The sequence below is a fragment of the Camellia sinensis genome, chromosome 5 (assembly GCF_055761805.1).
Source record: "Camellia sinensis isolate YWXY chromosome 5, ASM5576180v1, whole genome shotgun sequence".
Lineage (NCBI taxonomy): Eukaryota > Viridiplantae > Streptophyta > Magnoliopsida > Ericales > Theaceae > Camellia > Camellia sinensis.
Window position 1 is genome coordinate 177065163 of NC_138965.1, and position 18143 is coordinate 177083305.

General features: G+C 42.8%; 1 protein-coding gene and 1 pseudogene across 1 annotated transcript; one reads left to right on the forward strand and one right to left on the reverse strand.

The window, feature by feature from the left end:
• Positions 1 to 764: 764 nt before the first annotated feature.
• Positions 765 to 7482, reverse strand: LOC114323899 (uncharacterized). Its single transcript, XM_028271577.2, has 5 exons — positions 2562 to 7482; positions 2223 to 2384; positions 1558 to 2129; positions 1375 to 1473; positions 765 to 1168 (listed from the first exon to the last, which is right to left on the reverse strand). The coding sequence occupies exons 3-5, from the start codon at positions 1825 to 1827 to the stop codon at positions 878 to 880; spliced, it is 660 nt and encodes a 219-aa protein (XP_028127378.2). The 5' UTR covers positions 1828 to 2129; positions 2223 to 2384; positions 2562 to 7482; the 3' UTR covers positions 765 to 877.
• A 6865-nt stretch (positions 7483 to 14347) lies between these two features.
• LOC114323866 (geraniol 8-hydroxylase-like) overlaps positions 14348 to 18143 on the forward strand; it is a 116147-nt pseudogene continuing 112351 nt past the window's right edge.

Here is an 18143-nt window from a genome sequence, read left to right on the forward strand (position 1 = left end):
AAGGTAGCAATCCAAGTTGTGAGATTTTGGATGAGAAATGCCTCCATTTTGATGTAAAACTGAGATGGAATGAGAGAACCACGAAGCTGGAACTTTTATGGAGGATAAGGCACTGTTGGGAGGACACGTGTCAAAAATCTGGAGGTCACCAGGCCAACTGGTCGGCCAACCATTTTTTCTGGTCGGCTAGCCAGTTTTTCTGGTCGGCCGACCACATAACTGGTCTCTAGGGTAAAAAACTGGTCGGCCAGCCACATTTGGGGGTCGGCCAGGGAGAAAAGCTGGTTTTTGGTCTTTTCCTAGTCTCTAGAGGAGAGCTCCTAGCCTTTCCATGGGGAGTGTTGAAGGTCCGAGTTTACCTCTGTTTTGGATGCATTCCGTCGCCCGTTTTGTCAGAAATGCATTTGCTTATCGAGTTGTTGTTAAGTTTTGTTTATCGAGTTGTTGAGTTTCGCCTATCAAGTTGTTAAGTTTGCTTATCGAGTTGTCGAGTTTTGTACATCGAGTTGTTACTCTTTGTTTATCAACATTGTCGAGATTTGCTTATCAAGTTGTAAACTTGCTAAGGTTTTGTTGTTTCTTAGTAAGTTAAGTTGTTTAGTTTGTTTGCGTCGGTTCACTACCTGACTTGGCAATACACAGTGCTCAATTTCCATTCAATCTTGTTTTTGTGAAAAATGATGCGATGCGATGCTAAGAATATAAAATACAACACTTTTTCAACAAAAGTTGTTTCATTCCATCATAGCTTCTTTTTACAGCATTTTACAAGAAGGTACAAGTTTTAAGGAAAATAGAATTGCCTAAAGCTGAGGTGCTACAACTACTAGTAAAAAAAGAAAATAAAGCAGGGACATCTGTATTAGTGCTGTCAGGCTCAAGATCGGGAGGCTCTCTTCATCCTCTTTGCCTGGACAGCCTCTGCACCACCACTACCACCACCACCATTCGAATCGGAGCTGCCATCCTCGGAATCCTCCCCGGCATCACCTCCATTCTCAGAACCGGAGCCAGAGTCCTCCTCTCTGCCTGCGGATGTCTCCGACTGAGGATGCGTAGACTCTTCATCATCTCTGATAGGTGCCCTATGTCTGCCTCGACTGCGAGTCGAGCTCCCTCTCCCAGCCTCTCGAGAAGGCTTGGATGGCCCGGCTTGTAGTGGTGGGACCTGAAAAGGACAGTTTGAGTGCATTAGCCAGTATATATATCAGGTGCAGATGCAAGAATGCTACATAGAATGTGTGCATGCAAATATAGTATGTGAATGTGGTGTGTGTCAGATGTGCTCTACCCATGCAGTCAACCAATGTGGTGAAATATTCAATTTTAGTATGTCATCAGAAGTATGATAAATGCAAGGAAATTGAAGAGTACTGAAACGCCGGCGACGAACAACATTGTCTCCCTCCACAGGACCATGCCCTCGAGCGAGGCCACCACTCCGAGCAATCCATCCATGTACTCTCTGGGAGGCTACAAATGCAAGTTCAAGTCATCAGTAAATGAATGAATGTCTTAATATATATCTGAATCATAAATGAAAGCTATGAAGCATACCGGTGGTAAGTCAGGGTCACTGACATATCGGTGACCTGGCCGCGGAGGCTTTAGCGGGATCTGGTATGGTGTCTCATACTTCCAACCTGTTAGCCAGGTCGGAAGATCTGGCCATCCGGTATACTGGCCAGTAGAGGACATCCATCCAGCCCCACCCCTCGATGTGTCGGCTCCGCTACTCGAAGGAATGTCTCTAGCTCGGGCGCGACTCGAAGAAGGCACGTCAGTAGCCCTCCTCTTGGGGGCATGGACATCTAACAGCGGAGGCATTTGGTATGTACGGCGGTAGGTCGCGTACTCTCCCTCCTCTAGCAATAGAACTACATCAGTACCTAATATGAGCTCCTCGACCTCCTAGGGAGTGAGTCCCTCAGTGGACCGTATGTCCTCTGGAGGTGCTGAGGGGACACCCTGCTCAAGGTTGCCCATCGTCTGACACATAAAACGATCCCTCAAAAACCAGGCCCTGCCAAATGGCCCCTCAAATATAGTCCTGTATCGAGAAGCGGCCCACCCTCCAGGAACCAGAACTGGGTATCTGCTGGCAAGGGTGCCCATGGCTGCCAAGTAATCTGCAGATAGCATGTGCATAAACTGATTAGATGTCATAAGTATGCAAGATGAATTAAAGCTGAAAGCATGAAGAACTGAGAGTTCTTGATTACCTCTGTCGGTCGTACAATATCGAAGAACTGTCAGAGATAGAGCAAAGTCTCCCAAGTCCTCGACTGACACCGACCCTCAAATCTGCGAGAGTAGGGGATCTCCAGGGGTACCTCAACCTCGAGCTCAGGGGCTAGCGTCGGGAAGTATGCATAAACCCATAGCTGTGAAAAAACAAGACAGTGGCTGTCAGAAAACAGAATGTACAGAAAATACTGATTGCCGAGTGCAAAATGTGGATATAGAATGTATAGAAAATACAGAATGCTGAGTACAGGATGTGGGATACAGAATGAAATGTATGCAATGTATGCAGTGTAAATCAAGATGGCAGAATATACCTCCCAAGCTCTCTAGTAGCCACCTACTATGTTCCCTCGCCCGCGGGAGGTCGCCTTCATATAACAGTAAAGGGTAGCTAGGCTGGCACCACCCCAATCATATTGGCTAACCTGTGATAGGTCTACCAAAGCGCTGAGCAAATAAAGTCCAACTGTGTTCCCTGTATTGCAGAATAGAGTGGTCCCGATGAGGAACATCAAAAAACCCCGGGCATACTTGTGATACCCCTGTTCCGTAATATGTTAATTGGTCCTTAATATGAATGTGATTATGTGTTTTGATATGATTTTGTGTACCATTACGTGAAAATATGTGGTTTTGAATTTCAATCTGTTCACCGTAGGAATATCTATTTGATTTTTGGCTTCGGAAATTTAATTGGAGGCCTTATCGGCCACAGAACCTGAAATTGGTCGCGCCATTGTGATTGGCATAATTTTTAGAGCCTACGGTGAAATTTAATTGAAAATTGATTTGGAACAAATTAATCAGATTAAATTAATGAAATAAATGCCCAAATTGTTTATAATGAATTAATGTGTGAGTGGGGCTAAAAAGGGGCCTTATTATAATCAACTCCTCTCCTTATATCATTTTGGTTGATGCTAACTCAAGAAGGAAAGGAGAGGGTCAGCCTTAGAGAGAGAGAGAGGGAGAGAACTGTGTAGTTTTCGCTCAAGGCTTGGAAATCTTGAAGATTAAGTCCAAGAATTGACTAGAGTTTGGAAGATTAAGTACCTAGGTGAGTAATTCATGTATTTTTAGTTATCATCTTGTGAATTCAAGTTTGAAAGAGGGTCAAGAACATAGATTAGTTTGATCATGAGGAGATTGAGTTGAATTTGTTATAATGAAGACCCATATGTCATGCATGTGTATAATTGCTTTGAATATTGCATGTTTGAGCTCAAAGGGTATGATCCATGTAAATTTGTAGTTGAAGCTCATGTTTTGATTACCTTTTTATCATCTAAGTTGAGAGTAAGGGTTATGTAGCACATGCATGTACAATTCATGAGAATATGTAGCACAGGCCTTAAGGGTCCGCTCGAGTGGGGGAGTCCACGCTCGAGCGGGGACCCTGTTTTCTGAAATTTTGTTTTCGCATTCTGTGTTTCGTTTTCCGTTCTCTTTCATTTGCAAGCACTCTTAGGCATGCATTAAGCATTGTAAATGAGTTAAAGAGATAAGAATAAGGCCTAAAGAGGAATGTGTGAATTAAGGAACGAATTGAATTGTTAATGACCCTTTTGCATTCATGAAACTACAGTCACTTGACCTAAATCTTGTATATGTATATATGTTCACTAGAAATATGAATTGGACCTAAGGCCGTTTGGAGCATGTTGTTCTACATATCATTTGTGTAACTTCTGTATTTGATATTATTCACTAGGCTATCGCTCACACTCATTCTTGTGCTTGTAGGTGAGCCAAAAGAAGTCCCAACCCAGCCCCAGTGAAGTCTGTCAGGAACAACAAAGTTTATGGAGAGTCAGGCCTTGTGTCTTACGCACGAGACCCGTCCTTGCCATTTTGCCATGTATTATATTTTGTCACGTTGGCGAGGACTTTGTGTATATTTGTATATAGTTGTGATGGGTTGACTTAGGCTGGAATGATCCTGTCTGTGCAGAACTTTTTGGTACTATGTTTCTGTTGTGGGTTATTAATGTACTTATGTATGGTTTGTTTTGATGTGCACATAAGCATGACTCTATGGACAAAGTTTGAATTGCTTCCATTTGGCCCCCGTTAACTCTATTAAAATACGTTTGGCTTTTGTGAGGCCGTAGGTAATCTCATGATTACTGGTCGGTTATGTCCTTAACCCATGGTGGCGGGTTCGGGTCATGACAGAGTGGTATCAGAGCACGAGTTAATAACTCACACACTTGTCCAATAGAACAATAAGCGTCTAGAAAAGATTTAGGATGCATTCATAAGTATGAATTTGGAAGCATTGACAATATGCCTAACTGTTTTGATATGAACGAATATGTGCTATAAGATGTGAATTGCTTGCATTGAAATTATTTGATTAAGTATGTTCTTCTGTATATGCATACCTGTGAAATTTTTGTATAAAGTATAATGCAAGTTAAATCAAATGGTGAGAACAAGAAGTGATGAGATAGAGGAATCCTCTACTGCCAGAATAGACAGAATGGAAAGATTGTTACAGGAAATGGTAGAAGCTTTGAGACAACAGCAGGAGTGGTAACAACAGTGGCAGCAACCACATCTGCCACCTCCACCTCCGGCACCACCCGTGCTAGATAATCAGAATGATGATCGGATAATAGCTCTCACCAAAGAATTCAAGAAAATGAAACCACCACAGTTCCACAGGGGATTGGATCCGTTGAAAGCCGAAGCGTGGGTCCTCGACATTGAAAAGCTATTTGAAGTGTTCCCCTGTTCAGAGACTCAGAAAGTGCTTCTAGCCACTTTTATGCTAGAAGACGAGGCAAGAAGATGGTGGATGTTAATGTGAGAAAATCATAAGGATGTTGATTGGGTGAAATTTCTGAAAATCTTCTATGACAAGTACTTCCCGCAGTGTGTTCAGGATAGGAAAGTAGCAGAGTTCATGGAACTAAAGCAAGACAGTATGACTGTAGCTGAGTATGAGGCCAAATTCACTGAATTGGCCCGGTTTGCACCACATGTGATTGATACAGACTATAAGAAGGCGAGACATTTTAAAGGTGGGCTTCGAAGTGACATCCTAGAAAGAGTGAATGTCTTGAAGTTAGAAACCTACATTGGGGTGCTAGACAGGGCCATCATATCAGAGACTAACATATCTAGACAAGCTAAGCCAACTACAGAATGGAAAGGCAACAAGAGACAAGGCTTCTTCTCAAAGAAGAAATTTCTTAAAAAGCAAAACACGGGCTCCTCAAACACTTCAAGTTCTTCTCAAGACACAGCTCCCTTGTGCAATATTTGTAGCAAAAGGCACCGTGGAGTTTGTTACCGTGCATCAGGAGCCTGTTTTAAATGTGAAAAATAAGGGCATATAGCCGGAGATTGTAATCAGAATGGTGGAAGAATGGCTGCTAGTTCCACTGCATCGATCCCAAAGCCGGGAAATACTTTGAGATCCGCTACCACCGGTGATACCATGAGACAGGGAAGAGTTTTTACACTTGTTCTGGGTGATACATGGAATGCCAATGCAGTGGTCTCAGGTACTATTTCTATATGTAATCAAGATGCTTTTGTGTTAATTGATTCCGGATCCACACACTCATTTATGACATATGCATTCACATCTAGATTGAATAGACCCCTAGAATTATTGCCATATTTGCTATGTGTGTCTACTCTATCTGGGGAATCTGTATTGTGTGAATCTATATACCGGTTTTGTGAAATGCGTGTTGAGGATGCTATCCTATATGTAGATTTGTTGCCCTTGAACTTTAGGCATTTTGATGTAATTTTGGGCATAGATTGGTTGACCAAGTATTGTGCCACCATTGATTATGTGACAAAACGGGTTGTGTTTAAACCACCAGAGCAAAAAGAGATTGTGTTTGTGGGCAATGGGGTATTGCCTCCACCTTATTTGATATCTGCAATGAAAGCATGTAAATTGATCAGGAAAGGGTGCCAGGGTTATTTGTGCTATGTGTTGTCTGAACAATCTGTGAATGTTGAACTGAATGATATTCCTATTGTTAGAGAATTTCTAGATGTGTTTCCAAATGAATTACGAAGGGGATTGGTAGACAGGGAGATATAGTTTACTATTGAAACTATGCCAGGCACCCAACTCATTTCTAAGACTCCCTACAGAATGGCTACTGCCAAAATGAAAGAATAGAAAGAACAGTTGCAAGACCTGCTTGACAAGGGGTTTATCAGACTTAGCACTTCGCCTTGGGGTGCACCAGTGTTGTTTGTGAAAAAGAAGGATGGAACTTTGCATTTGTGCATCGATTACCGGGAATTGAATAAGGTAACAATAAAGAACAAATACCCCCTACCCCGTATTGATGATTTATTTGACCAGTTACAGGAATCACAGGTGTTTTCTAAGATTGATTTGAGGTCTGGGTACCATCAGCTGAAAGTAAAGGCAGAAGATGTTGAGAAAACAACATTTAGAACAAGGTATGGTCATTTTTGTTATGCCATTTGGAGTGACTAATGCTCCGGCAGCATTTATGGACCTAATGAACTGAATTTTTAAAACCTACCTCGATGAGTTTTTTGTGGTTTTCATTGATGACATTTTGATATAATCTAAAGATAGACTTGAACATCAACATCATTTGAGAACTGTTTTACAAATACTTCGGGAAAGGAAATTATTTGCTAAACTAAAGAAATGTGAGTTTTGGTTGGATGAAGTTGTTTTCTTAGGGCATGTGATCAACAAGGAATGAATTTCAGTGGACCCATAGAAAATAGAGGTGATTGTGAATTGGCCTACACCGACTAATGTGATAGAAGTTCGTAGTTTTATGGGCTTAGCCGGGTATTACAGGAGGTTTGTAAAAAACTTTTCCAAGATAGCTGTACCTCTTACCCAATTGACACGTAAAGGGCAACCGTTTGAATAGAACGACGAAAAAGAATCTGCCTTCCAAGAATTGAAAACAAGATTGACCACTGCACCAATTTTGACACTACCGTCAAGTACGAAAAATTTTGTAATTTTTAGTGATGGGTCTTATAAAGGTTTAGGTTGTGTGTTAATGCAGAACGGAAAGGTCATTGCCTACGCCTCCCGACAGTTGAGGCCATAGAAGAAGAATTATCCGACACATGACTTAGAATTGGCCGCGGTTGTTTTTGCTTTGAAAATCTGGCGGCATTATCTGTATGGAGCAAAGTGTGAGCTTCACACGAATCACAAAAGTCTGAAATACTTCTTCACGCAGAAGGAGTTGAATATGCGACGGAGGAGATGGCTGGAACTGATAAAAGATTATGATCTAGAAATTCAGTATCACCCCGGGAAACCTAATACAGTTGCTGATGCCTTGAGCAGAAAATCAACGGGGAGTATGGCTTGTTTTCTTACTGAACAGAGAGAAATCTTGCAAGATTTTGAGAAATCTGAAATTGAAGTGGTAATGTGTGAACAAGGCGGATTGATAGCCGCTATTATAGCCGAGCCGGCAATTATTGATGAAATCAAGCAGAAACAGAAAGAGGATGAGTTCCTTAATAAAGTGATTGATGAGTTTGAGACAAGCCCGAAAGCAGAGTTTAGCATTGAGAATGAAGTGTTGAAATTCCGGAACCAAATGTGTGTCCCAGATATTCCGGAACTAAAGAAGAAGGTTTTAGATGAAGCCCACAGATCCGTATTTGCCATGCATCCGGGTAACAATAAAATGTATCGAGATTTGAAACAAACCTATTGGTGGCCTAAAATGAAGAAAGAGATTGTAGAATATGTGTCCAAGTGTCTTCAGTGTCAGCAAGTTAAGGCTGAACATCAGAAACCAGGCGGTCTACTTCAACCTCTCCCTATTCCTGAATGGAAGTGGGAGCATGTGACTATGGATTTTGTTGTTGGCTTACCTCGGACTTCTCGAGGTATGGATTCTGCTTGGGTTATAGTTGATAGACTGACTAAATTTGTACATTTTCTACCTGTCAGGATTACATTTACTGCCTATAGATTGGCTACTATTTATGTTGATGAGATTGTCCGTTTACACAGAATTCTGGTATCTATTGTGTCGGATAGAGATCCAAAATTTGTATCTAGATTGTGGAAGAGTTTGCAGGAAGCTATGGGAACTGAATTGAGGTTTAGTACTGCATTCCACCCACAGACAGATGGGCAATTAGAACGAACAATACAGACTTTGGAAGATATGCTTCGGATGCGTGCTTTGGATTTTCAGGGGAGTTGGGAAGATTATTTGCCACTGGCAGAATTTGCTTACAATAACAGCTTCCACTCCAGCATCGGTATGGCACCATATGAGGCTTTGTATGGTAGAAGGTGTAGGTCACCTATCTGTTGGACAGAGGTCGGGGATAGAGCTTTGCTTGGGCTTGAAATTGTGTAAGACACTTCTGAGAAAATCAAGACTATTCGTCAAAGGCTCAAAACAGCTCAGGACCGACAAAAGAACTATGTAGATGTTTGAAGAAGACCTCTTGAGTATGAGGTTGGTGACCATGTGTTCATCTGTGTTTCCTCGATGAAAGGCCAAGTCAGATTTGGAAAAAAGGGCAAGTTGTCGCCCCGCTACATTAGACCGTTTCAAATTCTGGAAAGGCTTGGTCCAGTTGCTTATATAGTTGCTTTGCCATCGGGATTTGAGCAAATCCATAATGTGTTTCACGTGTCGATGTTGAGGGGTTACCTCCGAGACCCGTTTCATGTGATTGATTATCACCGGGTAGCTATTGATGAGAATATGGAATGCGTTGAATGGCCGGAACGAATCGTTGATCGGCAAGTGAAACAATTGAGAAGCAAGTCCATCCCAATGGTGAAGGTGGAATGGAAAGAGCACTATGGGACGGATGCCACGTGGGAAAAATAGGAGGAAATGCGACTACGCTATCCATATTTGTTTTCCGACGAAGGTAAATTAAGTTTGGAGGACCAAACTTCCTAAAGGGGGGAAGACTGTGATACCCCAGTTCCGTAATATGTTAATTGGTCCTTAATATGAATGTGATTATGTGTTTTGATATGATTTTGTGTACCATAATGTGAAAATATGTGGTTTTGAATTTCTATCTGTTCATCGTAGGAATATCTATTTGATTTTTCGCTTCGAAAATTTAATTGAAGGCCTTATCGGCCACAAAACCCGAAATTGGTCGCGTCATTGTGATTGGCATAATTTTTAGAGCCTACGGTGAAATTTAATTGGAAGTTGTTTTGGAACAAATTAATCAGATTAAATTAATAAAATAATAATGAATTAATGTGTGAGTGGGGCTAAAAAGGGGCCTTATTATAATCTACTCCTCTCTCCTATATCATTTTGGCTGATGCTAACTCAAAAAGGAAAGGAGAGGGTCGGCCTTAGAGAGAAAGGGAGAGAATTGTGTAGTTTTGGCTCAAGGCTTGGAAATCTTGAAGATTAAGTCCAAGAATTGACTAGAGTTTGGAAGATTAAGCTCCTTGGTGAGTAATTCATGTATTTTTAGTTATCATCTTGTGAATTCAAGTTTGAAAGAGGGTCAAGAACATGGATTAGTTTGATCATTAGGAGATTGAGTTGAATTTGTTGTAATGAAGACCCATATGTGCGTGCATGTGTATAATTGCTTTGAATATTGCATGTTTGAGCTCAAAGGGTATGATCCATGTAAATTTGTAGTTGAAGCTCATGTTTTGATTACCTTTTTATCATCTAAGTTGAGAGTAAGGGTTATGTAGCACATGCATGTACAATTCATGAGAATATGAGCTTGAATGCATGAATTTGTTATGTTATAGTGAGTTGGATGGGAGATTGGGGCATGCATGTGATTTATTTGTGATATTGAGCTTCATTGGTTTGTAATTTGGGGTTTATACCATGTTAGTATAATTATATTTGATATTTGAGCCATTGCATGCATGAAATGTTGGCTTGAAAGTCGAATTGAAGCTCAAGAACACAATCTGGAAAATCTAGAATTTTGATGTCCGCTCGAGCGAGGGAACTTCCGCTCGAGCAGGAAATACGTGCTCCCAGTACTTTTTGCAGACTTATTGTCTGCTCGAGCAGGGGAGTTCACGCATGAGCGGGGGAGCTTTGTAGACAGGCCTTCCGCTCGAGCGCCCTATTCCACGCTCGAGCGTATTTTTCATGCAACCAGTACTTTTGCAGGCCTTAAGGGTCCGCTCGAGCGGGGGAGTCCACACTCGAGCGGGGACCCTGTTTTATGAAATTTTGTTTTCATATTCTGTGTTTCGTTTTCCGTCTCTTTCACTTGCAAGCACTCTTAGGCATGTGTTAAGCATTGTAAACGAGTTAAAGAGATAAGAATAAGGCCTAAAGAGGAATGTGTGAATTAGGGAACGGATTAAATTGTTAATGGCCCTTTTGTATTCATGAAATGTGTAGGGTCGAGCTGTAGGGAAAACGAATCAACCCATCACTGTGAGTAATATCTTACAAGATATCTGAAATATATTGCTGTCCAATTGCTTACTCTTATGTAAGTTTTATGAATTTATCATTTTGTTTGGTGGACAACGTTTTGACATAAATGAATGGACCAAAGGTCGTTTTGACATGAATGAATGGGCCAAAGGCCGTTTTGACACAAATGAACGGACCGAAGGTTGTTTTGGCATGAACAAGTGGGCCGAAGGCCGTTTTGACATGAATGAATGGGCCGAAGGCCGTTTGACACAAATAAATAGACCGAATGTCGTTTTGACATGAGTGAATGGCCGAAGACCGTTTTGACATGAATGAATGGGCCGAAGGCCATTTTGACATAAATTGATGGGCCGAAGGCCGTTTTGACTTGAATGAATGGGCCAGGGGCCGTTTGACACAAATCAAAGTTTGAGTGGGCCAAAGGCCAATTTGTTATTGAAAGTCCGAATGGGCCAAAGGCCGGTATGTTTGGAACTACAGTCACTTGACCTAAATCTTGTATATGTATATATGTTCAATAGAAATATGAATTGGGCCCAAGGCCGTTTGGAGCATGTTGTTCTACATATCATTTGTGCAACATCTGTATTTGATATTATTCACTGGGCTATCGCTCACGCTCATTCATGTGTTTGTAGGTGAGCCAAGAGAAGTCCAAACCCAGCCCCAGTGAAGTCTGTCAGGAACAACAAAGTTTATGGAGAGTCAGCCCTTGTGTCTCACACACGAGACCCGTCCTCGCCATTTTGCTATGTATTATATTTTGTCATGTTGGCGAGGACTTTGTGTATATTCGTATATAGTTGTGATGGGTTGACTTAGACTGGAATGATCTTATCTGTGCATAACTTTTTGGTACTATGTTTCTGTTTTGAGTTATTAACGTACTTATATATGGTTTGTTTTGATGTGCACATAAGCACGGCTCTATGGACAAAGTTTGAATTGCTTTTATTTGGCCCCCATTAACTCTGTTAAAATACGTTTGGCTTTTGTGAGGCCGTAGGTAATCTCATGATTACTGGTCGGTTATGTCCTTAACCCATGGTGGCGGGTTCGGGTCATGACAATACTGCTCTATCTCCTCGACAGTCTCTGGCATAGTCCCCTTGAACCGCTCAGAGAACCAAGTGTACCTAACTCTGGCCGATGATCTGTTTATCGGCGGGCGAGCTCCCAGCAGATAAATCCAAGCCACCTCCCACTCGCCCATGTCTACGTCATAGGGGGCCGGTCGGCCGGCCATGTCAAGGCCCGTCAACATAGTAAAGTCATATGGGGTCATCGCCATGTCCCCAGTAGCTGAAAAGTGGAACGAGTTGGTGGTGTCCCACCATCTCTCCACAAGTGCCCCCATAAGGGTCCTACTCACTGGATAACGTGATATCTCCGTGCAGAAAGGCCCAAATCCTGCCTCGTCCACGATGTGACGTACAGCATCTGGGAGCTCGGTATACCACTCCCTAGCAAGGATCGATCCATAAGCCTGTGTGAAACGGGAAGATACCTGCATTCAGAATGAACATATGTATTCAGTTTCAGAATGAAATGTATGAGCTGCGTGCAAATGAAGTAAATGAACTGTGTGTTCAGAAATGAAGTAAATGAAAGGTGGAATGTATGAGCTGCGTGCAAACCAAAATGTATGGGCTGTGTGTTCAAAATTGAAAGGTCTGAGTTGCGTGTTCAAAGTGCAATGCATGAGCTACATGCAGATCAAATCAAATACTGTGTTATGGATTGTGTGTTTAGTATGTGAGCTGCATGTTCAAAGTGAAGTGAATGAGCTGTGTGCCCAAAAAGTGAGTTGTGTGCCTAAAAAGTGAGCTGTGTGCCCAAAGAACGAGCTGTGTGCCCAAATGTATAAGCCGTGTGCCCAAAGAATAAGTTGTGTGCCTAAAGAACGAGCTGCATGCCCGGAAAACGAGTTACATGCCTGAAAAGTGAGCTGCGTGCAAATGAAAATGTATGAGCTGTATGTTCAGAATTGAAATGTGTGAGCTGCGTGTTCGAAGTGAAGTGAATGAGTTGTGTGCCCGAAAAGTGAGCTGTGTGCCCAAAGAACGAGCTGTGTGCCCAAATGTGTGAGCTGTGTGCCTAAAGAATGAGCTGTGTGCCCAAATGTGTGAGCTGTGTGCCCGAAGAATGAGCCGTGTGCCCAAAGAATGAGCTGTGTGCCAAAAGAACGAGCTGTGTACCCAAAAAGTGAGCTGTGTGCTCGAAAAATGAGCTGTGTGCCCAAAGAGTGAGCTGTGTGCCTGAAAATGTGTTGTGTGCCTGAGACAAACCGGGTGTTCAGAGTAAACTGCATGCCAAACGAACAGAATATTGTTTCGTGAACTGCATACCAAATGAACAAAATACTGTGTTGTGAGCAGCGTGATAAAGGAACAGAGTATTATTATGTATGAGCTACGTGCCAAATGGATCGGATATTGTGTATGTAAATGTGTTCAAAACGAGCAGATATAATACATAGCGAAAACATGAAGTGTGCAAGGAATGTAAAAACACATCGCAGAAAATGTAAAAGAGAAGTGCACACCTCGCGTGCATGATAAGACAAATGGGACTCCGGCTCCCGTAGCAGTAGGTCCGCAGGTGCTCGCTGATCGAAGTCGGTAAAGTGATAGAAGGTGGTAGGAGGCAGGACGTGCTCCTGAGGGTGGTATCTCTCTGGGTCGAAAGGCCGAATCCTCGGAGGCAATGACATGATGTCTGGTTCATCCTTGGCATGTGGAGGACCTCCGCCGTGATGAAAGTGATCCGCCATTCGAAGAAATCTACAAAAATGAGCAAAATTGAGCGAAATGAGCCAAAATTGCAAAAAGTCAACAAAAGTCAACTCTCGGGAAAGGAAAAAGTCAACAAAAGTCAACTCCCTAGAAAATGTGCCAAACTTCGAGACAAACATACCTCAAGTGGTGAAAATGGAGAAAGAAGCTCCGAAATCAAATTTTAATCGGTTCAAAGTGAAGAAAATCGAAAGTTTTCGCGAAACAACTTCGCGTGAGGCGTTGGAAAACACGTATAAAGCGTAGATCTGAGGGATAAAATGGTCTAGGAAGGAAGAGGGGTGTATTTTGGCCTTAGAGGTGTGAGCAAGAATGATTTGGATGTGTGAACTTAAAGGGCCGAACATCAAAAGACAAAACTACCCTAATTTTTGTAAACTGGTCGGCCGACCAGTTTTTCTGGCTGGCTGACCACTTTTTGGGCAACAACTGGTCAGCAGCTTTGCTAAGTGGTCGGTGGCCCTCTTGGGTGGTCTCCAAGGTCCCATTATTCTCCCTGTGTATTTTGGTGATGATTGGAGTCCTCGGCTCTCGAGAAAGTACAAGAAAAGTGCACTTTTCGGTGCGAAATGTCTCCGCGGGAACCTCAATTCAAGTCTTCGATGTGCGGTTCGTCGTTACTCGCCAAGAGCAAGGTGTATCCTTTTTGAGTACATTGCGACCCCTCTGAAAGGTAAATTGGAGGTCCCGTTTGAGTTACCCTCTTTAAGGCTTGTACTTCTCTACTCCGCATTTTGTTTCAAACATGCTTTTGAGGTTACACTTATCCCATGTTGTTATGCACACCACTTGCATTGTTGTGCACGTTTCACTAGTATTATCATGCATCCATACTTTACTTGCGTCATCACGCACGTTTCACTTACATTGCTATCGGCGTCATACGTATCCACAGTCGATATGGCGTTGAACATGTATTGCTAACTATGTTGTACCTGTTAAGTTTCCTTCTTTTACATACGATATTGTATGTACAGTTCATTCGAGGCTGGTGCGACCAGACGATATTGTATGTACAGTTCATTCGAGGCTGGTGCGACCAGACGATATTGTATGTACGGCTCATTTGAAGCTGGTGCGACTAGACGAACCATACGGTATTGTATTCTCCGTGTGAGACATAACGAGAATTGTATAATTGTCTTACATCCTTTCTGCATGTGATGTAGTTTGGTCTATATTTGCTTGCTTAAATTGTTGCATTTATTGTGTATATTTGCTTCATTACAGCTTTCTTTGCATGATCATAAGTTATGTTCGGCTTTGTGTATACCCTTTGCATCTTGCCCCTGCCTGCGGGCACATCTCTTTGATTATCTCGCCTGTTTGTCTAAGTCTTTGGCCTTGTCAAAAATGGGTCGTCTCTGGGCTTTGACATTCACTCCCGTCACTTATGACTTTCGAGTTCTTTCAAAGAGGTACAACTGTAGACACCCCAATTTTGACCGACCTTAAGACTCAGACGTCATCGATTGAGCGCTCGGTGATGGTGCATGTTGTGCTCGTCCTGAGGTTTCAGAGTTCTCGGCTGAGAGCCTTGCCTCCGGGCCTCGGAACTTTTTGTGCTTTGATTTGGTCCGTGGACCAAGTCTTGTTTTCTCTTCCTAAAGGGAGGGAGAGGTCTCGTAGACCATCTCTCAGTGGTCGTAGGCCACTTTTCATGGTCGTAGGCCACCGTTCCCATTTGGAGACTAGTTTCTGGGTTTTGGAGCCGTCGGTTGTGCGCCTCGGCTCCGGACCGCTTAACATTCTCCGTTTGGCACGGTTTTTGGAGTACACCTTGTTTCCTCTGTCTAGAGGGACACTGTGGTTCGGGAGACCACTTTTGTGGTCATACGCCACTTTTGGTGCTCAACATCCAGTTTTCGAGGCTCCCAACCGCACGCTTTACCTCCCGAGCTCTCGTTTTGCATCCGTGTTGGTTCGTTTTTGGCACGAACCTTGTTTTCCTTGTTTGGGAGATGGTACAAGGGTGGGAGACCACCTTTTCTCCTTGGAGACTACATTTCTCCCCCCTAGCCGGTTTTCTTGTCGGGAAATTGGTTTCCTTGGTCTTTGGGCCACATTTACTAGTCTCCTACCCCACCATTGGCTTGGTCTCAGTGTGGAGACCACCGATTGTACCTGCCGACCACTTTTTTACCTGGGAGACCACTTGCCATGGTCAGCCGACCAGGGAAAGTGCTCGGCCGACCACTTTTTCTGGTCGGCAGCTTTCCTCCTGTTTTGTCTGACTGAGTGGATGCCAGCTGTGCCAGCTGGAGGGCACAGACTATATCCTCCATACACATGTATGGAGGGATTGCATCCAAGGTTAGCTTCTCCAAGAAGCTTGAACCCTTTTGTTTTTCTATAAGAGAGGCTCTCCCTCTCCTTGAACCAGGTTCTGAAAATTTTGCTAGGGCTTGAGCATATATCTCTCCATATATCTCTCTCTTTCTCTCTTTATATTGGTGTTTTACTTCACACTTGTGCACACAACCTCATAGCCAACACTCTTGTTTTGTTATTGAGTTCCTAGAGGGTCTTGAAAGGGCTCAAGAGCTGGGTTTTGGCTGAGGAACTTGCTGGTTTTGCTGTGCTTCAAGGGTACCTTCTTTTTTCCCTTTTTAAGCTTTGTCTTGATCACTCTCTTAGCCATACTTGCATGCTTATTTGAGCTTTGTCTTCAACTGAAAAAAGATTCATTTTCAAGTGTTTTTTATGTTTGTTTAAGGCCCTTTTGGTGTTGAGGGTCTTCTACCCTTTTGTGCCTTGTATGGCCTTGTTTTGTGCCATGCCTCTAGGCCTTTGAGCTAGTCCTTTCTTGGCCTTCTAGCCACTGAAATCCAGTGGATTTTCAATGGTAGGCATGTAGTTTTGAGGCCCCAAATCAGAGAGGGGTGATCCCCTCTCTTCTTGTTTTGTTTGCTAGCATTTTTGGCCTTTCAAAGGAGCATATGTTTATATCATTTCAAGGCCTGGTTCAGGCACTTTTTTATGACTTTTAGGGCATGCCTTAGCCCTGTCTATGGCTGGTTTGGTCACCTTGGGTTTGCCTCTTCCATGTGTAGAGTAATCCCTTTTATGGCTTATCAAAGTAACATGTCATTCTTGTATGTATTGGTCATATTTCAGTGGGTTTTTGGTCATCATTTGGCATGCCATGACTCTGTTTTTGGCTGGTTTGGTAGTCCCTCATATGCTTCATATGCTTGTAGTGTAAATCATGTTTACTAGCTCGGTTCGCATGATGTTTTGGCTCTTTATTCTAGCACATTTTGGCTTTGCTGCAACATGGTTTTGTTCATTTTTTGGGTTGCCTTAGCTCTGTTTTGAGGCCTCTTGGTCAAATGATGTTTGCCATGCATGCTTGTAGTGTAATAGCCTTGACTAGCTTTGAGTTTTGAGGTCTCTTGCATGTTTAACTTGAGGTATTTGCATGTTTTGGCATCATTGGGAATGTTATTTCAGAGCTTACATTTGTGCCATGTTCTCATGTTTATCACTCATTCAATGTGTTTGAGAGTTGCATCATTATGCCTTGTTTGTAAGCCATTGCATGAGCTACATTTTTGTGCCTTGCAAACCATCATCCCAACTCATTTTGCTACTGTTTTGGGTCTGCATAGGGTCTGTTTGGAGTTGGTTTGGCTATTTAAGCATTGCCTTGCATGCCTATAGTGTAACACACTTCACTAGTTTCGATGCTTGAGCCATTCAACATGCATTACATGAGTTGTTTGCATGATTCGAAGTCATTTTGTATGCCATTTCAGAGCTGAAACATGTGTCATTACACTCCATATTTCATCATTTCAATGCATTTGGAAAATTATGTTTTGTGCCTTAAGCTTGGTCCATTGCATTGTGCATGCTTACATGTGTTTTAGGGCCTTATTTTCATCATCTTTGGCCACTGATTTGGGTGTGGTTGAGGCCCATCCATTTTGGTTTAAGTCCATTTTACATTAAGTATGCCATTGTAGTTCATAGCATTGAGTATGCCATGTTGTTGCATGATTGATCATTACATTGTGCATGCTATGTTCATTGCATTGTGTATGTTAGTTCCATGTGCATTGTGTATGCTAGTGTCATGAGCATTGTGCATGCCATGTAGTTTATAGCATTGTGTATGTTAGGTGCATGTTTGCATGTTCATCCCTTGCATGTTTGCATGACTAAGTGGCATTGCATTAGGATTGCATGCTAGAGTTGCATTGGTGGATGCCATGTTTGTTGCATTGTGTTTGGAATAGGAGTTAGTCCAAACATGGGAAACGAGGGGTGTTTCATACTCAAAGTGATAAAACGTGCCTCAATTCCCGGTTGCCGACACTCTTGACTACCCATGATGGAGTTGTTGGCTTTAGGTGCTTTTATGGGCATTCATTGCACATTGAGTCGTGCAATTCGACTCCTCGGCCATCATGCATCGAGATGCGTGATTGGTGGCCCGAGGGTCAAGGACTACACTCCCTTGAGCTTATGTAATGATAGGGAGAGTGGTTGTGCACACATGTGTTGCAAATACTTTGCCATCTCTCTCTCTTGCCTTCTGTTGCAAAAAACCAGAAACCAGGGGCAGAAACTGATCGGCTGACCAGATTTAGTGGCTGGCTGACCACTTTTTCTGGTTTTCACCACAAAAAGTGGTCGGCAGGTGGTCTCCAAGGCCAATAGCTGGTCGGCAGCCTTCCCACAGGTTTCCTTG

Bases quoted from the DNA above. Each gene is read 5' to 3' on its own strand.
- LOC114323899 (XM_028271577.2), bottom strand. From the start codon at position 1,827: ATGCCTCCGCTGTTAGATGTCCATGCCCCCAAGAGGAGGGCTACTGAC. The intron at 1,474-1,557 runs GTATGCTTCATA...TTGCATTTGTAG, and splicing joins GTGACCCTGACTTACCACCG to CCTCCCAGAGAGTACATGGA. The intron at 1,169-1,374 runs GTACTCTTCAAT...TGTCCTTTTCAG, and splicing joins TGTTCGTCGCCGGCGTTTCA to GTCCCACCACTACAAGCCGG.